The sequence below is a fragment of the Perognathus longimembris genome, chromosome 4 (genome assembly GCF_023159225.1).
Source record: "Perognathus longimembris pacificus isolate PPM17 chromosome 4, ASM2315922v1, whole genome shotgun sequence".
In the NCBI taxonomy this organism is placed as follows: domain Eukaryota; kingdom Metazoa; phylum Chordata; class Mammalia; order Rodentia; family Heteromyidae; genus Perognathus; species Perognathus longimembris.
Window position 1 is genome coordinate 7476080 of NC_063164.1, and position 25658 is coordinate 7501737.

General features: G+C 48.0%; 1 protein-coding gene across 1 annotated transcript in view; it reads left to right on the plus strand.

Moving 5' to 3' along the window:
* The first annotated feature begins 11570 nt into the window (after positions 1-11570).
* The window catches only part of Pid1 (phosphotyrosine interaction domain containing 1), a 219983-nt gene continuing 205895 nt past the window's right edge, over positions 11571-25658 (plus strand). The window contains exon 1 of the mRNA XM_048344596.1: positions 11571-11760. Coding sequence (XP_048200553.1) covers positions 11731-11760 — 30 coding nt within the window. The 5' untranslated portion in view covers positions 11571-11730. The remainder of the gene's footprint in view (positions 11761-25658) is intronic.

Genomic DNA, 25658 nt, shown 5'->3' on the forward strand with positions numbered 1-25658 from the left:
AATAGTAGCAGTAATAAATGACTGTTAGCCGCTCATATGTATTTCCCATGTTGCACTTTTATTTTGGAGTGTACTGCTCTATAAGAAAGCTCGTTGTAAAATACCATGCTGTGCTAAGCTGGTTGAAAATTTACATCTCTATTTATTTGATTGGATCAAGAGGCTGAATTTCGACTGAATGAGCTCAACTGTCCGCATTCCATGACAGAACCAGCTATCAGTCCACTTCTCCCAACACATGCCTGTCTTTAAGCAATGCACGACTGCTTAAAATAATGTAAACTATATTTATATTTATGAGTTCGTATTCTGTTTGCTTACCCAAATGCTTTGAGAGAAGCATGTCAAGATGCTAAGAATGATTTTCTTTGCCTTTCCAGAAGCATTGCTTGTCTTCTTGATACCATTCTGCATTGTTTAATTTTTGAAATTCAGCCTGTGTCACTGTGAGAGACCCTTGGACCCAGAACCAACTTCTCATTAAGTGCCCGCGGAGAAAAGGCAGGTCTGTGGGCAAGCGAGCTTGCTTTGACTCAGGGAAAAGCCCTGGAATGGAGCTGGGGGTGGGGAACATAGCCATGATCTACTGGGGGTCAAACATGGTAGCTGACAGAACATGGAGTGGTCTCTGTGTGACTCAGTTCTACCGCAGTCCACCCTTCGCCCACTCAGATCTAGATTTGGAGTTCACTCAGGGAACGGATCACCTTTCTTGAATGAGCTCACCAGAGGAAGGCTCTTGGGGTCAAGTTCACTTCCATCAAGGCAGCTGGAGTCAAGGTCAACCCATGCTCACTATCTTCTTCCTTTACTACCAGGTCTGGATTCCATTCAGCCTCAGCTGGAGACGGGTAGTCCTAGCAGCTCACATGGTGAGATGTCCCGGAAGAGGTCCCACTATGTTCTTCTCTGCCCATGGTTACTTCACTCACCTACTTACTTAAAAATTAATTTTTTCACCTATTTGTTTTTAAAGCTGGGCATGGGAATTCTAATAGACACCCAGCACAGCACCTGGTATTGGGGTGTCTCCTTCCCCGTCACAGGTGCATCGGTTGGATAAGGCAGGTCAGTGACCTGGGCCTTGGAGGGCATCATGGACTCTTCCTGGCTGATGATTGCTTGACAATATAATCAGAAGAAAGTGGGCACAGGAACTGCTTACATTGTTTAAGAGGGTTTAAGAAGATAAACTCATTTAAGGTATAATTTGCATCGAATTAAGTGCAAGTGTCTCAAGTGTACAGTTCGATGACGTTTGACTCATTACTGCCCGAGGCAAGAAACGGGGATCCATCTCATCACCTCAGGTTTCCTCATATCCAATTATATTCAATTACCTGTGCCCCATCCCATCCCTGCACCCGACCCCAAGAAACAACAGGACATCTTTCTGTCACTGTATGTCTTTGTCTTTTCGTAGGGTTTAGTATGAATGGCGAGATAATTCACAGGGGTGCCTATTGAACTTCTTTTGCTCAGTGTAATATGTAAAGCCTCATCCGTGTTGTTGCATGCAACATGCTAGTGGTTTCTTCCCTTTGGCTGTTGAGATAGACTCTGCTATAAGAATATACTAAGATATGTCTAACCCTCTACCTCTTAATTCCCCCTTGGGAGTCGTCAGTTTGGCCTGTGGTGCATGAAACTGCTATAAACAAACACCTGTGTTTTGGGGTGGACCTATTTTCTTAATTTGGGGGGGCAAATACCTACAAGTGGGATTGCTGAGTATTATGGAAAGCATATGTTCAACTTGGTAAGAAACTGACAAAATGTTTTCTGAAATAGTCATGACATTTCTTATTCCAGGCAGCAATGCCAGAGAGTTACAGGCAGCCTACTCTTTTTCCCCCCTAGATTCTTAAAGAAGAAGCTTAATTGATTCTGGGCATCTTTTCTTTTTAAAATACAAGTTACTTTTTTTCCTTTTAATACACTGGTTTGTTGCAGTTTTGATTAGTTGATGTTTGTTGTTATTTAAAGAAGATATTCTAAATTTTCCTTTGTAAGTTTTTTTTTAACCCCTGGATATGTAGGTTATTTAACAGTGTGTTCTTTGATTTCCAACAATTAGTGGATTTTTCCAAGGCATGTCTCTGTTACTGAGTTAATTCTGTGGTGCTTAGAGAACATTCTCTGTATGGTTCCATTCCGTTCACGTTAACGAGAGCTGTGCTCTGCGGCAGCTGATGTCGGTCTATGTCTATGTGCTCTTACAAAGAAAGCCTATTTGGCTTTTGTTGTATGTGATGTTGTATAAAGATCAATGGTGTTAAAGTCATTATTTTGCAAAGAAGAGTTTGATGCGTTTTTCCTGAGTGAGGAGAGTAGCACTCCTTTTGGGAGAAAGACGGGCAATGCTTTTAGAGTCGGAAGATTCAGGGAATGTAGAAGTTGTGTAGATTTTCAAGGTTATTGACTGCTGTCTCCGGGCCCTTGGGTCTCAGCCCTTCCTTCTGAGGATCTTTAACTTGACATAGAACTTTCCAGAGTGCTAAATTCTGGCTTCTCTGGAACTCTGTGTGCCGAGTTCTTGGACCTAACCTCTGCTTTGTGCACATTTAGCTGCAAAAAGGAGAGTCTCTGTAGGTTTAGATATTTATTTTTTTTTGTATCTATTTTTATGCTTCTAAAAGTGATGGACAGAAGGGTTACATTTTCATATGGCAGGTAATGAGTGCATTTCTTTTTGGACAATGTTACCCCTTCCTTTGCTCTCTCCCAGCCTCCCTCCCCTCCCCTCCCCTCCCCTCCCCTCCCCTCCCCTCCCCTCCCCCAAGCTTTCTTTTCATTTTCAATATGGTGTCTCGTGAGTACTGCCACATTCGTTCACCCTTTGTCCCTCTGCTTCTGTGCCTCCCTAGCCTCTCCAAAGACAGATAAACAAACATACAAGAAAAAAAAAATCCCCAACAAACAACACCAAAAAGCAAATTTTTTTTGAGCCAAGGTTTCACTCCGTGTCTTCAGCTGGCCTCAAATTCACAATGTAGCCTAGGATAGCCTTGAACTCCTCCAGGCTCCATCCTCTGCCTCATTCTCGGAGTGCTAAGATTAGAGTTGTGCACCATCACATAAAGCAATCTGTGTCGTAAAGGAACATCCTGACTTTCACGCTTCACCTCAGTCATGGGCAGTACTTATTTCCCTCTCTCCAGTGAGATCACAGCACTCTCAGTAGCTACCTAATTCCATAATCCATATAATTATGATGTCACCCTACTCGTCTTATGCCTGAGACATGGCGCCGGTCAGTCAGCACCTTTCTTCCGTTCATGTCCCGATTCAATCACTAAGAGTGAAGGCTTTAACACTCACCCTGCTCCCGCCTTCCAGAGAGGATCAGCATTCTCCTTCATGCCATCCAGTGGGTGATCTGGCTCCCAGATCCCTAGAGAGCCTGTCTGTCAGCAAGTGAGGGACACAGGATTGGACAAGAGAAGCCGAACTGCAAGGCAGATCCACAGAGCTTTGATTGATTCAAGAGGGGGCTATAGTATGCACCCCAATGCACTTGCTCCTGGAGGCCTTTGTACCCCCACACTATGCTAGCAAGATGCACCTAGGGGAGGAACGGAACCCTAGGGTCCTGTGGGAAGATGGTAATGTGCAGGGAAGGACTGGGCCTTGGAGGAAGAACTCAGCTGCAAGGCACGGATCAGCATGAGCTCCGAACTCTTGGCCTGAGACAAGGAGCACCTGTGTTTTTTTTTTTTGTAGGGAGCTCTGGGTGGCATGTGGCCATGTCTTGGGTCCTGTTATTCACGCAACCTGAATGTTACCCATGGTTCTAGAGGGCCTTGATGATTCCTCTCTCCTTTTCTCTGCCACTTATAGTCTGACTTGTAAAAATAAAAGCCCAGGATATACAGCCGTAGTTTCTGCAATTCTCTACTAGCCTGTTAAAGTCGAGATTGTTAAATATAAAGATTCTGTGTGCTCTTTCCTTCCCTCCCAAGTATTATCCACAGAGTCACAGCTTTATCGAAGGGACTTTCCCCTCACCCCCTGATCTTTGTGTTGGAATAGCCCTGAGGAAGGAGAAGAGAACGTGGTACACAAAGGCTCCCGTGTTCAGCAGTGCAGGGGTTGAACTGTGCAACCCCACAGGGAGGTTTTGCCTTAAAAAGACTAACAGAGGTCAGGAAGGATCTTTCTAATCATGGGGATATTTTTCTAGATAATGTAATTTCTGCACATGATGCCAAACATTTTCTTTTTCTTTTTCTTTTTTGTTTTTTAGTTTAGAAAACACATATATTTTCACCTTGTCCTTGTTTTTAAAATGATTTATTTATTTTAATTTTATTGTAAAGGTGATGATACACAAAGGGCTTACAGTTATGTGAATCAGGTAATGAGTACATTTCCTTTTGTTCAGTGTAACCCCCTCTCCCATTCTCTCCCAGTTTTGTTCCTCCTGACTTCCCTCCCCCCCCCTCACCGAAGTTGTATAGTTCATTTCGAACATAGTATCTCGTGGGTTACACTGCTGAATTGGTTCCGCTTTGTCTCACCACTTCTGTGTTTCCCCTTCCCCTCTACAAATCAGAACTCAAAAAACAGCGACAGAAGGGAATAAACCAAAGAAAAAAGGAAAGAAGAAAAGGAACTGAAGACAGTATAATAAAAAACCTCTTGCTTCCATTTCTTGGAGTTATTTTGATAAGCATCATTTTATATGATCATATGCACATAGCTATGGAGCTCTTGTGATCCTCTTTTAAGAATATCCTCCATTAACAGATGCTGGCCAAAGGGTGACCAAGGAGATGTGGCCAAAGGGAACGCTACTGCACTGCTGGGGGCAATATATACTTGTTCAACCACGCTGGAAAGCAGTATGGAGGTTCCTCAAAAGACTAAACATAGAGCTTCCCTATGACCCAGCAATTCCACTCCTGGGCATCGATCCAATTGACAACAAACCAGGCTACACTGAAGCCACCAGCATGACCACGTTCATTGAAGCATTGTTTATCAAAGACAAGATATAGAATCAACTTAGATGCCCCTCAACGGATGAATGGATCAAGAAAATATAATATGCACACGCACACACACACACACATACACACATACACACACATACAATAGAATTCTATGTTTCCATCACAAAGAATGACATTGCTCCATTTGTAAGGAAATGGAAAGACTTGGAAAAAAATTATACTAAGTGAAGTGAGCCAGACCCAAAGAAACATAGGCTGCATACTTTCCCTCATTTGTGAAATTTAGAATGTGACTATAAATCTACAGGTAATCCTAATGGATAGTAAAAGGCAAATAATTATACCTAGACATGATTAATTCATTTATTGTTATTGTCAAGATGATATACAGAGGGCTTACAGTTAAATAAGTCAGATAAAGAGTACATTTCTTCTTGGACAATGTCATTCTTGTCACTCTTCCACTTTTCCCCTCCTGTCCCCACCCACAAGTTTAGTTCATTTTCAACGTAGTGTCTAGTGAGTATCACTGCTGCATTTGTGCCCTCTTGGCCTCTCTATTTCTGTGCTCCCTCTTACCCTCTCCGAGATACATAAACGAACGAACAGGATAAAAGGAAAAGAAAATAAAAACAGCAACGAAGATAAACAATCTCTTGTTTCCATTTCCTGGAATTCATTTCTGCAAATATATTGTTTTATATGACCAGATGCACATAGCTATTGCACCTTTGTGATCTTCTATTCACACTCTGCGTGAATACCTGGAGACCTGTATAATTTATCATATTTCAGTGTATTTTTTTCCTTTTACTATCCAGTGTGTTTACTTGTAGGTTTATAGGCACATTTTATTTACTACAAATGAGGGAAATCATGCAATCTTTGTCTCTCTGGGTCTGGCCTACTTTGGTTAATATATTTTTCCCAAGTTTTTCTATTTCTTTATGAATGGTATAATATCATTCTTTTTGATGGAAGTATAGAATTACATTGAGTATATATACCACACTTTCTTGCCACCGAGGGACATCTGGGTTCATTCCATATTTTGTCTATTGTAAATAATGCTGCAAGGAACATGACTGTGCTGGTAGCTTTAGTGTGAGATTGTTGGTGGCCAATTGGATAGATTTCCCAGGAGTGGAATTGCTGGGTCATAGGGGAGCTCTATGTTTAGTCTTTTGAGGAACCTCCATACTGCTTTCCAGAGTAGTTGAACAAGTTTACATTCCCACTAACAGTGTTTACAAGTTTACATTCCTAGCAACATTCCCTTTTGGCCACATCCTGTCAGCATTTGTCATTGTCAGTTTTCTTGATAACGGCCATTCTAAACATTTTCCTTTATGGCCAGAGATATTGAACATTTCTCCATGTGTCTATTGGCCATTCTTACTTCTTCTTCTTCTGAGAAGTCTCTTTTTAAGTCTTTAGCGCATTTATTAATTGGGTTGTTGCTTGTTTGAGGATTTGGTTTTGGAGGGCTTAGTTTTTCTGAGCTCTAAGTATGCTTTAGATATGAGGCCCTTGTCTGATGCATAGCCAGGAAAGCTCTTCTCCCATTCTGTAGGATGCACAACATATTTTCTATAGGCTTCAGAACAAGTAATTCTTGGCTTTTATGATGGGAGTAGGAAGGTAGGAAAAAATAGAAGGAAAAAGAGATTGTTGTTTGTGCAAAAACAGCTCAGATGGAGAAGTAGTAAAGTGGGAGGACGGCAGAAGGGGGGCTTCATACAAATGAGTTTTTCTCCATTTGTCATCCATCATCACCTAATCAACAGCCGCCCCTCGATGGAAGAGTTGAAAAATCCCCATGATTTGTGCTTGATTATGTGACACAGGTTGGGTTGGGCTCAGCTGGGCGGCTCCTCTGCTTGTCACACCCGGAGCTGCTTAGGTGGCTCCAGCTGGGTATTGGAAGATGTACTTGTCACGTGTCTGGCTGCAGTTTCTCTGATTGTGGGGCCTTCTTCCAATAGCAGGACCTTCCTCCATTCTTCTTATCACACATGCTAGGCTGGCCTTCTTCATGGGGTGGTCCCGAGTTTCAAAAGAGTGATACCAGAACTTCCAGGATTTTTTTTTTTTTTTGGTTCAAGTGTGGACATCCTACAGGGTCACCTCTGTCTACGCACTGGCTAGGTCACACATCCAACACAGTCTAAAGGAATGTGGACAGATCCCATCTCCTGATGGGACAAAAGGCAAATTACAATACAAAGCATCCAGGCTCCCTGGCATGAGGGAGTTTATGGCCATTTTGCAAATAATCTACCACATATCTAAGGCTGGTATGGGAACGAGGGAGTCTGGAGCTCAGTTGGGAGTCAGACCATGTGTTTAACTAGTCCTGCATCAGGTGCATTTTATTTTTATGCCAGTACTTGAACTTGAACTCAAGGCCTGGGCTCTTTTGCTTAGCTTCTTTGCTCAAGGCTGGCACTTGTCACTTGAACCACAGCTCTACTTCCAGCTTTTCTGCTGATTCATTGGGGATAAGAGTCTCATGGACTTTTCTGCCCAGGCTGGCTTTGCACCACAATCCTCAGATCTCAGCCTATACGTAGTTAGGAGTATAGGTGTAAGCCACAAGCACTCGGCTCTGCCATTTACTTTGAAACCAAGTTTGCAAAGGTGAAGAGTGAAGGTTTTCTTTTATTGTTATTATTTATTTATTGTTGCTGGTCCTGAGGCTTGAACTCAGGGCCTGGGTGCTGTCCCTGAGCCTCTTTGTGCTCAAGGCTAGCACTCTACCACTAGAGCCACAGCGCCACTTTCAGCATTTTCTAAGTAGCTGATTGGAGATGAGTCTCATGGACTTTGCTGCCCCAGCTGGCTTCCAGTCATGATCCTTAGATCTCAGCTAGGATTACAGGTGTGATCTCCCAGCTGGAGGTTTCCTTGTAAAGGAGAAAAAGGATTGTCTTATCCTCTCAATAAGCACCTGATGCTACATGGGAACAAAAGTCAGGATGTATGTCACCACAGGTAGGTTTAAATAGCATATATTTTCTGACTTTTTTCATATTGCTAGTCTACAAGTATTGAAACAAAGTGAATGATACCTGCAGAAGGGCTTTCTAATGTTCACTTTGCTAAATTCAATCACAATGATATATTTTTCCCTTGGCTATCTGCTTAAATTAGAATCATAAGTGAAAACTATACCATTTACTATATTAATTTAACCTGTCACTTTTATTTGAGAACCTAAGTCAAATCATTGAGACCTACAAATATTTCCAGTGGAAATGACTTAACCCCAGGAAGCACTGGCTACTTTGTGAGACTTCGATTATTTCAATAATGAAAAAGGAGGCGAAACCTAATGGGATACAAACTAGTATTTTATAATATTTCTTAGCACAAAGCAGGTTGCCTAATGAATTCATTCGCTTCTCTATAGCAATTACATATCATTACCAATTTATTTACAGATGAACTGTCAGAGATACAGAAAGCCAAGACTCAATTTAAGTCTTTCCATTATTTTCTCACCCTTCTGATATCCACTGAGATTTATACATAGTTTATACAAGTATTAAAGTTGTTCATTTTTTAGCCTACTTAAAATCTATAATTATAAGCATTTTTCAGCTACAACTTCATAATCACCCCCTGTAATATTTTCTGATAATGTTTTCATTTACTATTTTAGTATTTCTCTGTTATGTCAGATCCTAACTTAATTCACAGTTATCCTAATTGGAACGGGTAGATTACTTATGGGAGGGCACAAAACCATGAATTAGCTTAGATCTTGCTTAACAAACCTTTTTTTGGGAGGCCCTAATGATTTCTCGAGGTCAAATATCGCGTTCATAACTCGTCTGAGCCTTGCCATTCCTTTGTTTTTCCTTTTGTCATTTTCCTTGACGTGGCATTTATTTTCAAGATGAAGACTTGCTTAGATAATAAGACAGTAAGTGCAGGAAAGCAGGTACGCACTCACGGCACGAAAAACCTTCCAGCCTGTTCCGAGAACGGTTCCTTGTTCAGAATAAACCCGTTCCCCGCTTCCAGTGACATCTTCAGCATCTCTGGGGAGAACTTTGCAGTGTCGCAGAGCAGAGCTGGGACAGATCTAGGTGCAGGCCTCACCTCTAGCCAGTAGGTGGCTCTGTTTCTCTCACCCACTTCTGCAGGGTCGTCTAAATTCGGGAGCAAAACCTATGAGGTGGGTTTGGGGACAGCCTCCATCTGCGCCCATCACCGCCCCCCCCCCCCACACCTGGGTTCCTGATTCCTGGCATAAAGGCAGCAGGAGCAGCAGTGCCGAGTGAATTTAAACACCTTCTCTACCACACCAAACCTGTTTGCAAAATGGGAATGGTAACTGAAAGCCATCTCCCCAGAGCCCAGGCTCCATTCTCTTTAAATAGCACCACGCTCTGAACTAAAAGCTGTATTACTGAGTCATAACAATTAATTACATCGGAGGTGAGAAGACGGGATTTAATGCTCTAATGCGATTTTGCATGGAGGCCTGCATCTTTGTCCCGCTGTTATTTAACACAGAATCACTTTTCTTTTCCAAGGAGCATCTGCGGGGAGGGCTTCAAAGCTGGTCTGAAGACAACCCTGGAACTTCCTCTTCCTCATGCAGGTGCCTGAGGGGTTTCATGCACACAGATCTCTGTCTCTCTCTGTCTCTCTGTCTGTCTCTCTGTCTCTGTCTGTCTCTCTGTCTCTGTTTCTCTCTCTGTCTCTGTCTCTCTCTGTCTCTCTGTCTCTGTCTCTCTCTGTCTGTCTCTCTCTGTCTCTCTGTCTCTGTCTCTGTTTCTGTCTCTGCCTCTCTCTGTCTCTCTGTCTCTGTCTCTCTGTCTCTCTCTCTCTCTCAATGCATCTCTACCTTTCTGAGGATTTGATAGGAAGCGTGTGTATGTAGGGCCCCAGGAAAGCCTTTTATTTCAATCAGGAATGTGTGTGTGTGGGGGGGGGGACTGCACAGGATGCATTATTGGAAAACAGATTGCACATCAGCAAGGCATCGGAGTCCCGGTAGCATGTCAGGTTCACTCGGCTGGATCACCACAGGACCTGAGCAAGGAGCAGGGGCTGCACAGAGACCTGCAAAGGACCCAGGGCGCAGAGGGCGGCCTGGGAGGCAGATTCCCGCCATTCAGTGACAGCGGTGGCTCTGCCAGCGGCTGGCCTGGCAGGGGGCGTCAGGTGGAGCCCACACCTCGCAGAAGGGGCGCTCCGGGACTCCCTCGGTGTGGCTTGGGGGAGCCAGGCCCTCTCCAAGCCCCAGGAGACTCGTGTCTCCCCCAGATTCGATGCAGCGGGCTGAGGGCTGGCTCCCTGCAAATCACCTTGGCCGTGCGCGCCATGGAAACCAACCGGACAGGTGCTCCCCGCAGGGGTGGATGGGTGGGCACGGTGCGGGCCAGGCTGTGCCCGCGTCCAGGCAGGGGGTGCCCCCCAGCCCCTGCTGCCACCTGGGCGACACAGGCCACGGTTCCCCATCCCCTCCGTGCCCACTTTTCTACTCCTTCGGCCCTGGGCGTTCCCCCCCTCCCCATATACAACTCCCAAGGACCCCAGTCCCACCCTGCTGGCCCCCCCGTGGGGGCCATGGGCGCTGTTCCCAGCGCGCGTCTGTAGTTGCTGAGGGTGCCAGCTCACCCAGCCGCTTGGGGGGCCTTAACCTGGACGAGTGACCCCCACTTCAGGACCCAGTTATCTCCTCCACGTTGCGGGGGGGGGGGGGGACTGTCCAGGGGATGGGACGGCAGGGCTTGTCCGGGAAAGGCAGTTCTTTGGGGTTGACCCACTCTAGCCCCGGGGTGATCGTCAGAGGATGCATCTGGGCTAGAGGAAGGCGCAGGGCCCCTTCCCATGCGAAGGGTGTCAGCCCCGGGCCCCCACAGCACTGGCTCATTCAAGCGTTGTCTGCACCCCAACCTCCCTGCTTTCCCCTCCCCCCAATTAGAGCAGGAAACTCTGATCCTCCATTGTGGGCCTCCCCCCCCCCCCCACCAACCCAGCCGAGGGGCTGGGGCAAAACAGATGTTCAGTTAACGGGATGGGGGGGGGGCAGAAGGAACCAGTGTCTCCTCAGCACACTGCTGGGGACGGAGTTGCAGCCGCTGTCTGGAGATCCCTGCTGAGTGGAAACCTGGGTCCCCAAGATTGTGTTTCTTTATTCTTTAGGAACTCTCCCCCCCCCCCCGCACCCCAACCCGCCCCAAAGGGTCTCCTGACTCCCCGGCCCCTGTAGCAATCAGTGCCTCCGGGGCCTGCGTGCTGGTCCTTAGTTAGGATCTGCGGTTCCCCCCCCGCGCCCCCCCCGCGCGTCCCCCTCCCGCGCCCCCCGCGCCCCCCGCGCACCAGGCGCCGGCTCCCGCGCGGGCGTGCGCCCCGGGCATGCTCAGAGCGGCGCAGGTCCGGGCGGAGGGGGGCGGAGGGAGCGGCCGCCGCCGCCGCCGCCGCCGCCGCCGCCGTGCGCTCGCGGGCCGGGCGGAGCCGCGCAATCCGCTCGCCGCGGCGCTGGGACGGCGGACGCGAGCCGGCCGTGCCCACAAGTTGTCGGCCGCCGAGCGCCGCCGCCGCGCTGCCTCCGCCGGCTCCCCCACCCTCCGCGCCCGCCCTCCCGCCCGCCCGCCGCCGGCGCCAGGACACGCGCGTCCCGCCGCCACGGGCCGACCCCACATGTGAGAGCGAGGTCGCTGCCCCTCAGCCCGCCCGCTGCCGCCCACCGAGCCTCCCTCCCCCCCACCCCCGAACCCCACATCTCCTCTGCTGAACCCCCCCCCGAGGCGGCAGGATGTGGCAGCCGGCCACCGAGCGTCTGCAGGTAAGGGGCGCGCGGGGCGGCCCCGGGGTTGGGGTGTGGGTGTACTGGGGGGGGGGATCCCCGCTCGGAGGAGGAGACGTGTCCAAACGCCCGCCGTCCTGCAAGCTCCCCGCGGTGGGGACGGGCTGCGCGGTGGCGGGCTGCAGCCCACCCCCCCCCCCGGGCCCCGGCCTGGGTGGGGGGGGGGGACGGGGGGACGGGACGGACCCACGCACCGGGCACCGCACAACTTTTGGCTTGGAGGTGCCGTGTGCGTGTTGGTGGTGTGACTCAGGGACCCCTCCGAGCACGGGTTTGAGAGTGCACCGCGCCGACGACACACATGCTGGCTGGTCTGGGGGGGGGGGCGGGGAGTTTTGGATCATCCCCCCACCTCTACCCCACGCACCATTTTTTTTTTTCTTTTAAGCCAGAAGCAATGATTCGTGAAAGAAAGCGCACATGCCAATAGGATTTGGACCGGCAGGGCTTGGTTTGGCTTGGGCAGAGCGGGGGTGCTACTCATTTCCTTTTCCTCTTCCTTATTCCTTGGCGCTCTCCCTTCGTCGCCCCCCCCCACCCCCCCACAATCCAGTCTCCTCCAGAGACTCCGAAGTTCCAGTTCAGCCAAGAATTGGTTCTGTCCTGGGTCCTCCCCTTCCAAAGTTGATCCACTCCCGCCTCTTGCACTTGGGTTCCGATTCCCCAGCGAGGGTGTTGGCGAAAAATGACCAGGAGGGAGGTTTTGCCCTGGAGGAGGTTTGCGCAGTGACATGGGGGGGGGGGGGCGGAGGGAGAGTGGGGGGGGGGGTCCCTGGAGGTTCCAACATCTGCCTTTGCGCACAGAGACACAGGAGCTGCTGTCCCACCAAGACCGCTGCACTTCAACTTTTGGCAGGCCCAGGGGCTCCCTGTAGTCCAAACTTGGACGATTTGAAGATCGAGCCCCCCCCCCCCCACCCCCTACCCCGCCCCGAAAGGACTTAGGGCCGAGGGGCCAGGAGCCCTGGCTGGCTGGAGGAGTTGATCAATGAACGTTCCAAGCCCCGCGCACCCGGCCTGGCCGGCGTTGCCCCCAGCCGTCCTCCCCAGGACCGGCCGGTAGGGGGCAATGTGGAGCGCCTGCTCCCTGCTTCTCCATCGCATCCTCCTGGCCCCCAGCTCCTCCCCACGCCTTCCTGGGGATGTATTCAGTTCAACAGGGCCCCATGACATGCTAGGCCAATTTTGGGGGGTGGGGGACAAACAGAAAGAAGGAATTTTTTTAAAAGGAACCCCCAGAATTAGCGTTGGAAATGGAAGAGGTAGGTGATCAGCCCTCCCGAGCCCGTGGGTGTCTTGCTAAGAGAGCATCAGTGGCCGGTCCACCCGGATGGGAACGAGGTAAATACGCATTGGCCATGGCCAGCAGATGGGATTGGTGGCGCCTTTGGCTTCCTCTTCCAGCTCAAGGCATGATTTGATTCCAGGAAGCAGAGTGATCCAGGGCTGGGGAAGGCGGGGGGGGGGGGGGGGGGGTGGTGGTTCCCATCAGAGCTCAGAGGGGCGCCCTTGGAGAGGCCTTCCGGAGATGGCGTCCCAGCTCCTTGCGGTGGCTTCCGTGGCCTGGTGCCCGTGGCCTCGGAAGGGCTGTGGGTTTGGGTCCGGTGAGGTTCTGCCCACCGGCCTGCTTCACTTAGCGAGGCCTGCGCGCCTGGCGCTCCTGACTCCTGGCAGGCAGGAAGGCACTCTGGCTCAAGCCCCCCCCCCCCCCCCCCCAGTGGAGATCACTGCTTCACTGGACCGCCTGCTGGCTCCCTCTGGCAAACACGCACGTGTGCATTTTTGGTGTGAGCCTAGATGAGGATTTATGTGTGCAGTGAGTTTGTTTCATTTCCAGGTGCCATGTTGAAAGAGCCTGGGTTTCAGGCTTGCGAAAGTTCTGGTAAACAGAACTTATCACGGAGTAAGATCAGGTCACTGGTACACGGTCCTAACCCTGATGCAAGGGGCAGGGAGAGGGGGGTGTCCACTTCTTGCGCCCCAATTTAAATCCAAGAGAACCAGTTTCTTTCTCAGAAATACGTCTCACACCTTGAAAGAATAAAAGGTGAACCAAAATGGGGATCGGAGCATGGGCGGGTCTTTCTAGTCACCACTCTTTCTCCATAGTTGCTGGATTCTTCTAGAAAACATCCCACTTGTGTTTTTCCTTTTTACCTTTAGGGGAGGGAGCTGTGGAGTGTGAGGTGGTGAGAGTGAGGGGTTGTAATAATATTTCATTTACATTCCTGGTGGTGGTGGTGGTGGTTTTTGTCATGATCTCTGTTGGCTGTCTGGCATTTGTTTCTTCTTCTCCTTTGGGCTCCCAAGTCTCCATCAAAACCAATGTTCCCTTCCATATCTGAGGAGGAGAACACTTGCCCCATCCAGGTGTGTCCAGATGTGAAGGACACAATGGCAGCAGCCTGGAAGGATGCCCCGCTCCGCTCTCCAGGGAATTCTGAGCACCTCCTTCAAGTTCACAGATTGTTTTTGATCTCCCCATACCAATGTATCCATTTTGTTTTCCTCACCAATTTTCAGTGCAAACATTCTAATGAGATGCACCGAGGGAGCAAGGGAATGCTACCAGCTTTCCCAGAGTTCCCTGGTAGGATCAAGGGACTCTCTTGTACAAGTACTAGAAGCAAGCTAGGGAAAGGAAGCAAAAAAAAGCAGCATCCTTACTTCACTGAGTTATTAGTTCCTATTGGACGATGCACATCTGAGAGCTCTGGGAGGCTGCCGGAGACGGCCTGACTCTACTGAGAACCGGCAACCTTCTCCTCAGACCATTGTCTCTTCCGTGAATGGATCAATGGATCCATTGATCACGTGGGATTATCATTATTATCGCACACTCATTTACCAAAAACACCCCCCCCCCCAAATGTCAATGTTTTCCGATTTAATGTTTATTTAGTTCTTTGACCCAAATCCAGTGCAGGCGAAGGAACCTGTTGGCCCCGGCGAGGGCTGAGCTGGGTCATTTCTCATTCAGTCACACAAACTGCGGCTACTTCATCTGCTCTCCTGAATGCTAAAACTCCTGTTGCATCTTGTCCCAGTGGGGCTCTCGCGGGGCGCTTCTGCTATTAAAAATATAGCAGCAGCGTCAGGAGGGGTGTGAAGACTTCAATTATCACCCCAACTTTGTACAATGTAAATATGAGTTCTTGCCTTTCACCTCCATCTCCGCTGCACAGCCAGCTTTGTGTGTGTGTGTGTGTGTGTGTGTGTGTGTGTGTGTGTTACAAGGACTCCAGAGAGCTCTCAATTTTTTAAAGAAGCAGATTTGAAACAGACTCTTTTCAGACAAGTGAAGGGGACTTTTTCAGTAGAAAGAGACCAAGTGCTGGCTTTTTAAAATAGGGGTGACTCCATCTGGTCTTGCAGTTTTAAAATGTTCCTAAATTTCTTGATTGGCCTGCTATTACTGGTTTTATTTACCAGCACTAGAGTCGGAATTCGGCACCTCACCCTTGCTAGGTTGCTAAGCGGGCATTCTACTTCCAGCCTCGCTTTTTGCTGATTATTTTGGAGATGAAATCAGGCTGGCCTCAAACTGTGGTCCTCTGGATCTCAGTCTCCTGAGTAGCTGAGGTTACAGGTTTACTCACAGAGGCTCAGCCTTGACTTAATTATTGTTTTGGGGGGTGGATCTGTTAAATGAGGCTGTAGGTCGACTTCACCCCAAGAAATGAAAGTCTTCAGAGAGATGCTGGACACATTTTTCTGGAGGCCAAGGAAGGTTGGAGAACAGGAGAAAGGTAAATAAGACTGAAGGGCCGAGCAGAACTTGATTGCAGGAATGCATGAGGAATAAGTTGGAGAGAATTCCAATCAGGGAGTCTACGTCTATCACCATCTTCTAAAGCGTTCTGTGCTGTTTCCAATTTAGCCACTTGGCCATCTTTCCTGAGTGTATAAGTTCTCAATGGTTGATCCAGGAGATACAGAACTTCTCCCCTATGCAGCTGGATTTTGGTTTCTCAGCCAGGACTGGCCCCTCCCCAACCACACTGTCTTCCTTTTTCCCTCTCTCTTTGGCCTCAGTGTCTCTTCATTGCCATCTCTGAAAAGAAAGTACAACAAGGGAGCTGATGAAGAGAGCCCCCAATGGAGGGCCTTTCTTTTGGCTTTTTAGAAGATTTTCGATGGCTACGGCTACAAAGGTCAATGTGCTTAACTACGTGTTACTTGGGGAATGAAGCAGGATGGCAAGGCCTCCTTCTCTAGCACTGGTGGGCCTTTGCCTTACCTTTTCGTGTCTGACAAGTGTGGATTGTTCTAGATTTATTTCTCTATCATTATACTAGCTTCCCTGTTCCTCTGAAGTGAGACTGAAGAATTCTCTCGTGCATCAACAGAATACCATTAGACCTAGCTTATCACACACGGAGAAAAAGTAGGCAAATTTGGACACTTTTCAAGGCAGACTCCATGGACAATAGGAACAGAGGCAGGGCGAGGAGAAGACACAAGCCTGCGTTTTCTGAAGCATTCTGTGTGTGGCAGGGCGGGGATCGGGGTGGGCCCCATATTGAGGAGTTTCATTTGAATTGCTTAGCTCATTTTGCTTCCATAACCATCTTTTCCCTCGCTTTCATATCATAGACAAAAGAGCTAGAGGCCAAAGAGTTGATTTGGTTTGGCCAGCGTGAGACAGGCAGAACTACATTAAGCCAGAATGTGGCCCTTGTGGTTTGGTTTCAAGTTTCATTTCCTACCTCCCTGTACTGTTGGGTAGAAGAATAGGACAAAGCACAATGCTGCACAATGTGCGGACCCTGATGCTATGAATCAACAAGATAGGAACAATGGCGGCCTTGTTGGTGCCAAGAGGCCGCAGTTCCACTTCCTGTAGCAGCAGCTCCACTTCCTGTGGCTGCCGCTCCACTTCCTGTGGCAGCAGCTCAGTTCCCTGTGTTGATTCAAGGCCCCCAGGCCCATGATGGAGAGCCCAAATTTTGGGGAGCAATGAGTTGCTGTATCAGATGTAATCTGCAACTCCCCAGAACCCCTAAGACTCCTCAACTCGGGACAGATGATATTTATTCCAAACTGCCAAACTTGAAAGCTGGTCTCTGAGTGGGATGATCTACGCTGACACCCTAAGACAAAAACATGGGGGCAATAAGGTTGGAGAGTTGCAGAGGAATTCTTTAGAAAGAAGTAGCCCTTCCTCTTACCAAAGCACAGTTTTCTCACCAAATTGATGGCCTGATTGTGCTAGTCTTTCCATCCCTTAGGGTTGAGGATGGGGCCTTGTGGTGCATAAAGAAACATTGGCGATAGCAGTCATTGGGGCCTTGGCCTCTCTCAGAAGCAAAATGCTGTATTACCTCATCGAATCTTGCTCCAGGTTAGTGAACAAAATCTCTACCAAGTGATTTGCAAAATGCTAGCATTGGGGAAACAAAACTGCTCCCTGCTCCATGGGTTACCCATTGCCCAAAGGCTGGTGATTTCATGTTGACTGTTCCGGGTTATCTCGGTGTGTTAGGCAACTTGGGCCTTTTTTTTTTGTTTGATGTTCCAGATTAGCAGTTTCTTCTCTTCCTGCACACTGACTGCCTCCTATCCTGTAAATGAGCTGGCAAGAGTCAGCCAGACAGCCTTCCACAGGAGTATTTCACCCCGGGAATAGCAGCAGTCCCCGAGCTCGTTAGTGGTCAGCAAATAAAATGAGTCCAGAAACTCTCAATGGCTGCTGTGTGCGTCTCAGTTCTCCCGGGCACGAGTCTAAACGGAGGCTTTATGCAAGCAGAGTGAGGAGAAATAGTTGGGATGTTTGTCCAAAGGCTTCCCGATAGCCTTGCGGAATTAGCTTGCCGTCACTTGATGTTAGCTAGAAAACAAGTGGGAGCCCAATTTAGCTTCCAGCTAGTGAGAAAGCATCACAGTGTGTTTGCTGGGTCTGGAAAAGGAAGGTGTGAAGGATGAGGGACAAACTTGCTTTGTGCTTTCGACACCTCTTAGTACTTACGTGTGTCAGGACGTTCTTCCATGTTGCGTGGGTGCCATGCAGGGCCCGGGTATTCTGATCCACGCTCGAAGATCCAGGCCTGCCTGCTGTCTTCTGTGTGCAGCCTGCAATAAGGTAGATTCCAGCGAGCACCTTATTAGTCAGGGTAAGAGAAAAGACTTCCTTGTAAACGGCCTTGGCTTACATTGCTCAGAGGCAATGTTTCAGTTGGGATTTCTATCGCCACTGCGTTGCCTTCCCAGTCTTTAAAGCAGAAGCATCTGCTGTGCAGAGGTTTTGGTACACAGTAGGAGCTCAATAAACAGGAGCACGCTGGCCAGGTTGGTCACTTTTGCAGGCCTGAGCTCCAGTCGGCTGTCTCTGCCGTGGCCTGGTGTTCCCCTCCCAAGCCCTCTGTGGGGAGTACATGGCAGCAAGGGCTCCCCCTGCTGGACACTGTGTGGCCTTAGACGACTCAGGTCCAAGGCTCCAGTTCCAGGCTGGTCTACGTGCAGTATTTGCCCTCAGTCCTCCTCATGGGTTCACGTGTCGTGGTGCACCCAGTCTTTGTCTCTCGCCTGGGGAACCTCTTTGCTGCGAGCCACTAGACGATGATCTTCACAACTGGGGCCCCGTGTTCAGCTCTGTCAGTCTCAGGCAGCTTTGTGACTTAGGGGGGGAGGCTGGGAGGTGGGTTGGGGCTTGGAGGGCCACTCAGAGGCCCTCCTCACCTGCCCCCCCCCCTCCGGCCTTGAAACCCATCCTAGAACTCAATCTGTGTTGAGGGACCTGGCACATCCTGAGCTTCCGCTGGGCGGTGGCCTCCAGCTCAGGATGATGCAGAGCCTTGTTGTGGCACAGGTGTCCCCAGGGAAGTCACACGTTAGGGAGTCTGTGCACCTTTGGGCTGAAAGCCCCCATGGCCCCAGGAGAATTTTAGGATCATCAAGTCGTATGGAAAGCCACAGGGCACAGTGGCTCCCGGTTATTCATGACTGGATGGTCACTTTGTCTGCAAGTCTTATCAGTGATGTAGGGTCGGCATGGTCATCAGAGTCCCAGGGGTCACCATTTGCTTACACCCCAACCGTGCTCACAAGGGAGCTCCTATTCATCAGAGGTAAGTGGAATTTTCTTTTCCTGCCCGGTTTGCTTTCAAGGGCAAAGGAAAGAAATGCCAGTGACTCTTTGGTGCAGGTGTATAGCTACAGTATTACTATTACTATTATTATTATTAATCATAACCATAGCTACCAACTTCTTTTTGTGTGCCAGTCCTTGGGTTTGCCAGTCTTAGTGTCTGGGTGCTGTCCCTAAGCTTTGTGTTCAAGGCTAGTGCTCTACCACTTGAGCCACAGCTCCACTCCTGGGCTTTTCTTTTCTCTGTTCTTTTCTTTCTTCCTTTTTTTTTTGTGGTTAATTGGAAATGAGAGTTTCACAGACTTTTCTGCCTGGGCTGACTTGGAACTTTGATCCTCAGATCTCAGCTTCCTGAGTAGCTAGGATGACAAGGTGAGCCACCGGTGCCTGGCAGTCGCCAACTTTGACTGAATACTTACTGAATTCTTGGCACTTGTTTTCCCACCATGGCTTGAAGGAGGATGTGGGAGGTGCAGCCAGCTCACCAGATATAGAGCCTTCACTCCTGAGTACAACTCCTTATGTAGAAAGTAAATTTAAACCCCCGAGAAAACTTCCAAGGACATTGTTACAGATGAATGTGAAGGAATCCTGGAGAAGGTAGGTAATTTTGCCTGAGCTGTGTAGCTGTCCTTCAGCCCTGTAACCTTTTCCTTTCCTTCCACGACCTTAATTTGATCAGGGAGCAGATGGCTTTGCCTGTCTTCAGGAAGGGTGGTCTAGATCATTGCTGTCCATCTCATCACACGTGTCTGCGGGTTGTTTAACCATTGGAATGTGAGAGGTGGTATGGTAGCGAGACCAGTGTTTAACCATTGGAATGTGAGGGGTTGTGGGGTAGAGAAGGCTCTCCTTTGGGGATACAAATAAAGCTTCTTGAGGAAATAGCTCTTCCCTGCTTTTCTTCATTGTCTTCTCTCCTGAGCCTGGTTAGGATGTCTGTAATTGTTGCCACCACCTTGTGTTTGGAGAGCAACCAACAGTAAGACTACAACCCAACCTGCTAAGGAAACTGGATGGGTAAGGTGAAAAAATTTTGGATCAATCCATAGCTGCTGAACATACCTTTTTTTTTTTTGCCAGTCCTGGGTCTTGGACTCAGGGCCTGAGCACTGTCCCTGGCTTCTTTTTGCTCACTCTGCCACTTGAGTCACAGTGGCACTTCTGGCCATTTTCTGTATATGTGGTGCTGGGGAATCGAACCCAGGGCTTCAAGTATACGAGGCAAGCGCTCTTGCCACTAGGCCATATCCCCAGCCCTGAACATACCTTTTAATTCAAAGTTGAGTTAGAAAACATACCTTCTTCTACTTATTTAAGCCTATATGCTATATTAGTTAGAACTTTGATTTTATTTCATTTTTTATATTTTGGCACAGCGGCTCAGAGACCAAAATTGATATTCTAACCAGGTCTCCATGACTCATTACTGTGGGTTGAACTGTAGCCTCCCAAAAGGTATACTGAAGTCATACCTTCGGAGGAAGACAGAATGTGGTGCCTTTGGAAATAAGCTAGTGCAGAGGTAAGGCACTTCAAATGGGGTCCTGTGGGGAACCAGGCAAGCAGTAGACCAGTGACCCGTTTCCTTCTAAGGAGAGAATTGAGGACCCAGAGGAGACATAGAAGAAGGCCATGTGAAGACGATAGCAGGGAAGGCCACAAGCCAAGGCATGCCAAGGATTTCCTGAAGCCATTGGGGGCTGAAGTGGCCCAGGCAGGATTCTTCCCTGGAGTCTGCAGGGACAACGGTCCTGTCAACCTCTTAATTTTAGAAATTGAACCTCAAGATCACGAGGCTATAAATGTCTCTCCCATTTTAAGCCACTCAGTTTTCAGTTAAGTCTACACCAGTGGCCCTAGGAAGCTGCCACCCTAATGAAGCAAGCTGCCCTCAGACGGCTTCTCCTTTCTTTCTAGGGGCCTGGCCAGCCCCAGCTTTCATGCATGGTGTGAATGGTTGAATCGGTGTGGTGTTTGCTTCTGTTATCGACTGTGCATTTCATTTAAAGAAAGGAAACAGGGGAAAAACGAAATGCTTGATGGCTTCTTCCTCCTTCATCCCCTCTGGTCAGTTTTCTAGGACAAGACAATAAACCCGGGTGCCAGGTAGTGTGTTAGTGAAGGCAGGGTCTGCTCAGTTAACTCTGGTAATGGAGCTCCTGGACTGGGACAAGCCCTGGGGGTGCTTGAAGGCAGATCTCACTGAAACTTGTCCCTGCAGCCTATACCTAAGGGAGGGCTACAATGTTCAAATTGGCCCTCAAAGCAGGGTAGGCAGACCAGGGCAGCAACCTCTGCGATTTGTCTCTTTGGAGCTGGCTGGATTTCCAAACCGATCTCCAGGAGAGCTTTGGGCAGAGCTTCTTGGACGGTTATGTGTGGCTTGATAGTTTGTCTTGCTCTTTTCGTCTGGTACCTGTATCAGTCCTTCGGATGAAGAACCTCTTCTTGTTTTGGAACTCACTTTTAAGACAAAACTAAACGTCATTAGGTATCAGAAGACTTGTGGAAGCTCCTATAGCAGCCCTAGAGGTCTCAGCCCTAAGAGAGAGATGAGGGCGGGTGTCTCCCTTCCTGACCAGTTGCTCCTCAGCTTCCATTTCTTACAGGGACTCATTCAATTTTAAAGTGGTGACTGGCTTTTCATTCTCATATTCGGAAGTCAGTATGGCCTGCGTGTGTGGGGAGGGGAAGGGAGAGGAGTAGGGAGTGAGCGGGAGGAAGGGCTCAGCGTTATCATCCTCTTTGGTCACCAGATCCATTCGGGTCCTTTCATGGCCATCTCTTGTCCACAGTAGTTCTGTTGTGGTTGGTGGTGAGGGTGAGCAGGGCCCAGGGCACACTTCAGTGCCCATGTACCAGGCAGGGACCAGTTCTCCTCCCTGTGAGTGACATCCTGGTTTAAAGCCACCAAGGCGGGAGAGTGAACACCAACACTGCTGTGCACTGCCTCAGTCTGTTCAGGCTGCTCTGAGGGGCCGAGCTGCGGGTTGTGGGACGTGGGTATGATGTCATTACAGTGGCTGTGTTGCTATTGGATGCAAGGTCTAGGCGATCGGGATGGTCATTTTCTAAGGCTTCCTAACATTACAGTTCCTGAGGCTGGAAGTCTAAGATCAAGGTATATGCTGGGGTGGTTCCTTCTCATGCCGTGAGGTCCCCTGGCTCCAGACTACCCCCTCGCGCTGGAGGTTCCTGGGGACCTCTGGCAAGCCTGCGGGTCGCTCTGTGTCCAGTTTCCTACAAAAATTAGCCATGTTGGATCAAGGGTTAACCTTCCTATGGAATGTTCTCGTGTTGTCTGTTACGTCTAATCACCCTGTTTCAAATGAGGTCACCTTCTGAGGGGCTGAGAATTAGGACTTCCCTCCCCTTCACTCTGCTCCCCTGCCCTCCCCGCTTTTTCCCTCCTTGGCTCTTTCCCTTGTCTCCCTTTCCATTCTCCTTTCTGTCTTGAGACAGGGTTTCATTGTGGCCTAGGCTAGCCTTGAACTTGAGATCCTGTTCCCTCAGCCTTCTGAGTGCTGGGATTACAGTTGTGTTCAACCACACCTGGCAAGGTTTTCAACATAGGAATCTTTTTTTCCTATGAATAGTCAGGAATAAATCCATAACACTTAGTATAGAATTCCCTTTTGGGAGACTGCCATATGCATATATAAAAATATTTCCTCCTAACAGGCCAGTCATTGAGAGAGAGAGAGAAAGAGAGAGAGAGAGAGAGAGAGACCTTTTTCCTAGTGGCAGTACAGATGTGCAATGGAATGCTACATCTTCTGCATGCCTTGGTGACTATTTTACATTTGATCCCTCTAAAATTTACAAAACAATGTCTGCTTATGGTAGTGAATCAGACAGTTTATGTCTTGTGCCCATTTCTGATCCTATGCATGAGGGAAGTCCGAATGTATGTGGTGGCCATTTCTCCACCATGTTTTCTAGGCCTTTGCAAACATAAACAGATATCTCAACACATATTTATGCTGCCTTGTATGCATTCTATTAACGTCACCAACCTACAGATATAGCTTTCAACTTTATGGTGTTTCTCAAGGACCATCTCCCTTCAGCACATATAGCTCCAATTCACTCCTTTTCTCCTGCATAGAATTTTGTGGTGGAATGCAATTGCAGTTTATTTATAACCATTTCTCTTGATGGAGTGTTTGGGTTCTTCCCATGTTCTTTTGTTTCTCTCATGGAAATTGCACTGTTATAAGAACTTGGACACATTCTTATACTTCTTTAAGCTGAGCAGCCAGCATTAGATGGGCTGAGTCAATGAATATCCCTGAGTGCTGGCCCTGTGCTCTTTTGCTCAAGGCTAGTGCTCTCATATTGAGCCACAGCTCCACTTCTGGGTTTGGAGTGGTAAACTGGAGATAGGAGTCTCACAGGGACTTTTCTGCCTGGGCTGACTTCAAAATGTGATCCTCAGATATCAGCTTCCTGAGTAGCTAGGAATTCAGGTGTGAGCAACCAGTGCCTGGCAGAAATTTATTTTTGGTACTACTGGAGCCTAGAAGTCCAAAAGCAGGTTGCTAGAAGGCTTACTAACTGCTGAAGGCCCATTTCCTGGCTCAGAAAATTGATGCTTCTTTTGTTGTGATCTTATATGATGTGTGTGGAAAGCTTATTCATACAACCACCATTCTGTGTTTTACAATACAGTATTCCATAAATACCATGAGGCATTTCATGCTGTTTATCTAATGGGCTTTATGTTAGGTGATTTGCCCATCTGCAGGCTAATGATCCTTTTAGAATGTTTGAAGCCATGAAGGCTAAGCCATGCAGTCTGGCGGGTCAGGTATATTAAATCTATCCTTTGTATTAGTGCTGCTGGGCTGTGAATGCAGAGCTTCATGCTCACTATAGAGGAGCTCTACCACTTGAACCACACCCACAGGGCTTTTAGGTTTTAGTATTGTTCGGGTAGAGCCCCATGCTTTTGCCTGGGGCTGGCCTTGTCACTCTCCTGCTTCTGTCTTCTAGGAAGGGAGGAGAATATGCACCATCTTAATTCATTGTTTGCTTCACACATTTTTAGTTTATTACGGGCGTATTGGGACACATTCCATCATAGATTGAGGATTGTTTTTACTTCAACCTTGATTCATACTGTAGGCAAAAGTTAGCTGAAAATGGATCGTAGATCCAAATTTAATTGTAGTAAGACTTGTAGACAAAATCAGCAGACTATCATTGTGACTTTGGCTTTTCTTTTCTTTTCTTTCTTTCTTTCTTTCTTTCTTTTTCTTTTGGTTGAATTTGAATTTGAACACAGGACTTCATGATTGCTAGGTAGGCACTCTACCACTGAGCCACCCCTCAGCCCTTTTGAGTGACAACCTTGATCAGAATCTGCTTATTTTAGGGTCCCATTGCAGCTTGGATGACAGCTATATGTTGCCACTCCCAGTTGACTCCATTGAGATGGAGTCTTGTGAACTTTTCTACCCAGGCTGGACTGAAACCAGATCCTCTTATTTGCAGCTTCCCATGTAGCTGGCAGGACAGACATGCACCACTGCACAAAACTAGGAGGGGAGAAATGATCTCATCAACTTTTCTGCCTGTACTGGCTTCTAATTACAAATATATTCTCAGTCTCTGAAGTAGCTAGGACTGTAAGCGAAATTTATGTAAGCATGACTATAACCATGACAAGGAGCACTGTATATGTCCAAAGGTTTCTATGAATTAGAGAGCGATTTCCTAGAACAATGACAAAAGCTCAGTAAATAAGGAAGAAAATTGGAGTTCATCAAAATTAAATAGTCTTGCTCCTGAAAGGAAAATGGAAAAATAAGATCCAGTCTGGGAGAAAATATTTGGAAATGGTGTTTCCAATCAAGGACTGTGGTCCAGGAATAGAAAGGAACTGTGAAAACTAAAAAGACAAACAGTCCCATTAAAAAATGGGGAGATGAATTGAACAGAGAAGATATGTAGATGGCAAATAAGCACAAAAGGGGTGTTCAGCATTGCTATTCACTGGGGAGATGTAAATCAAAGCCACAGTGGGCTATCACTACATAACCATTGGAAGACCTGAAGTTACAAAGGCTTGGACCTTGCCAAATGTTGGTGCAGATGTGGAGGACCTGGAACTCACATACACGGCCAGCGGGAGGATCACAGGAGTGAACGTACAACAGTGGTTTCCTGAGGATGAGATGGAAAGAATGTATTCAAAAAGGGGCTGAGGAAGTTTGGGATGGGTATGTTTATCATCTTGATTCTGAGGATGGTTTCCTGGGTTTAAACCTATGTTCAAACTTACCAAATTGTACATTTCGTTATATATTAACTAGGTACATTGCCAGGAGCTGAAGGGTCTAGAAATAAATTCCTTGAGTGCTCCCCATCCTGACTTCTCTGTAATTTTTCTTCAACCTGGAAATTAACATTTTAACCTAGAACGTGAACAATGAACTCTAATGTTTTTATATGGTTCTCCCCACTTAAAATATTTCTTAGTCCTTACAATGACATTAAAAAAACCAATTTCCATTTGCCCAAGGTTCTTAACAATGAAATGAGTGCCTGAACAGGAAAAGAAATCTGGATCAGCGAGTGGGCAGTTCTAATCAGAGCTTTGTCGATCTTTGCTTGGTTTCGACCCTCCTTTTTCTTGTTCATGTGTTTCTCGTCTCTTTGGAACACATTGCTTCTTCCAGCTGGCTTAGTTCCCCTGGGGCTGTGTTTCTCAGTGGCTGGCTCCAGCCTAGCTGTAGACTCAGGACTTATTATTGTTGGAACTGAAAATCTCCAGGTCTGTTGC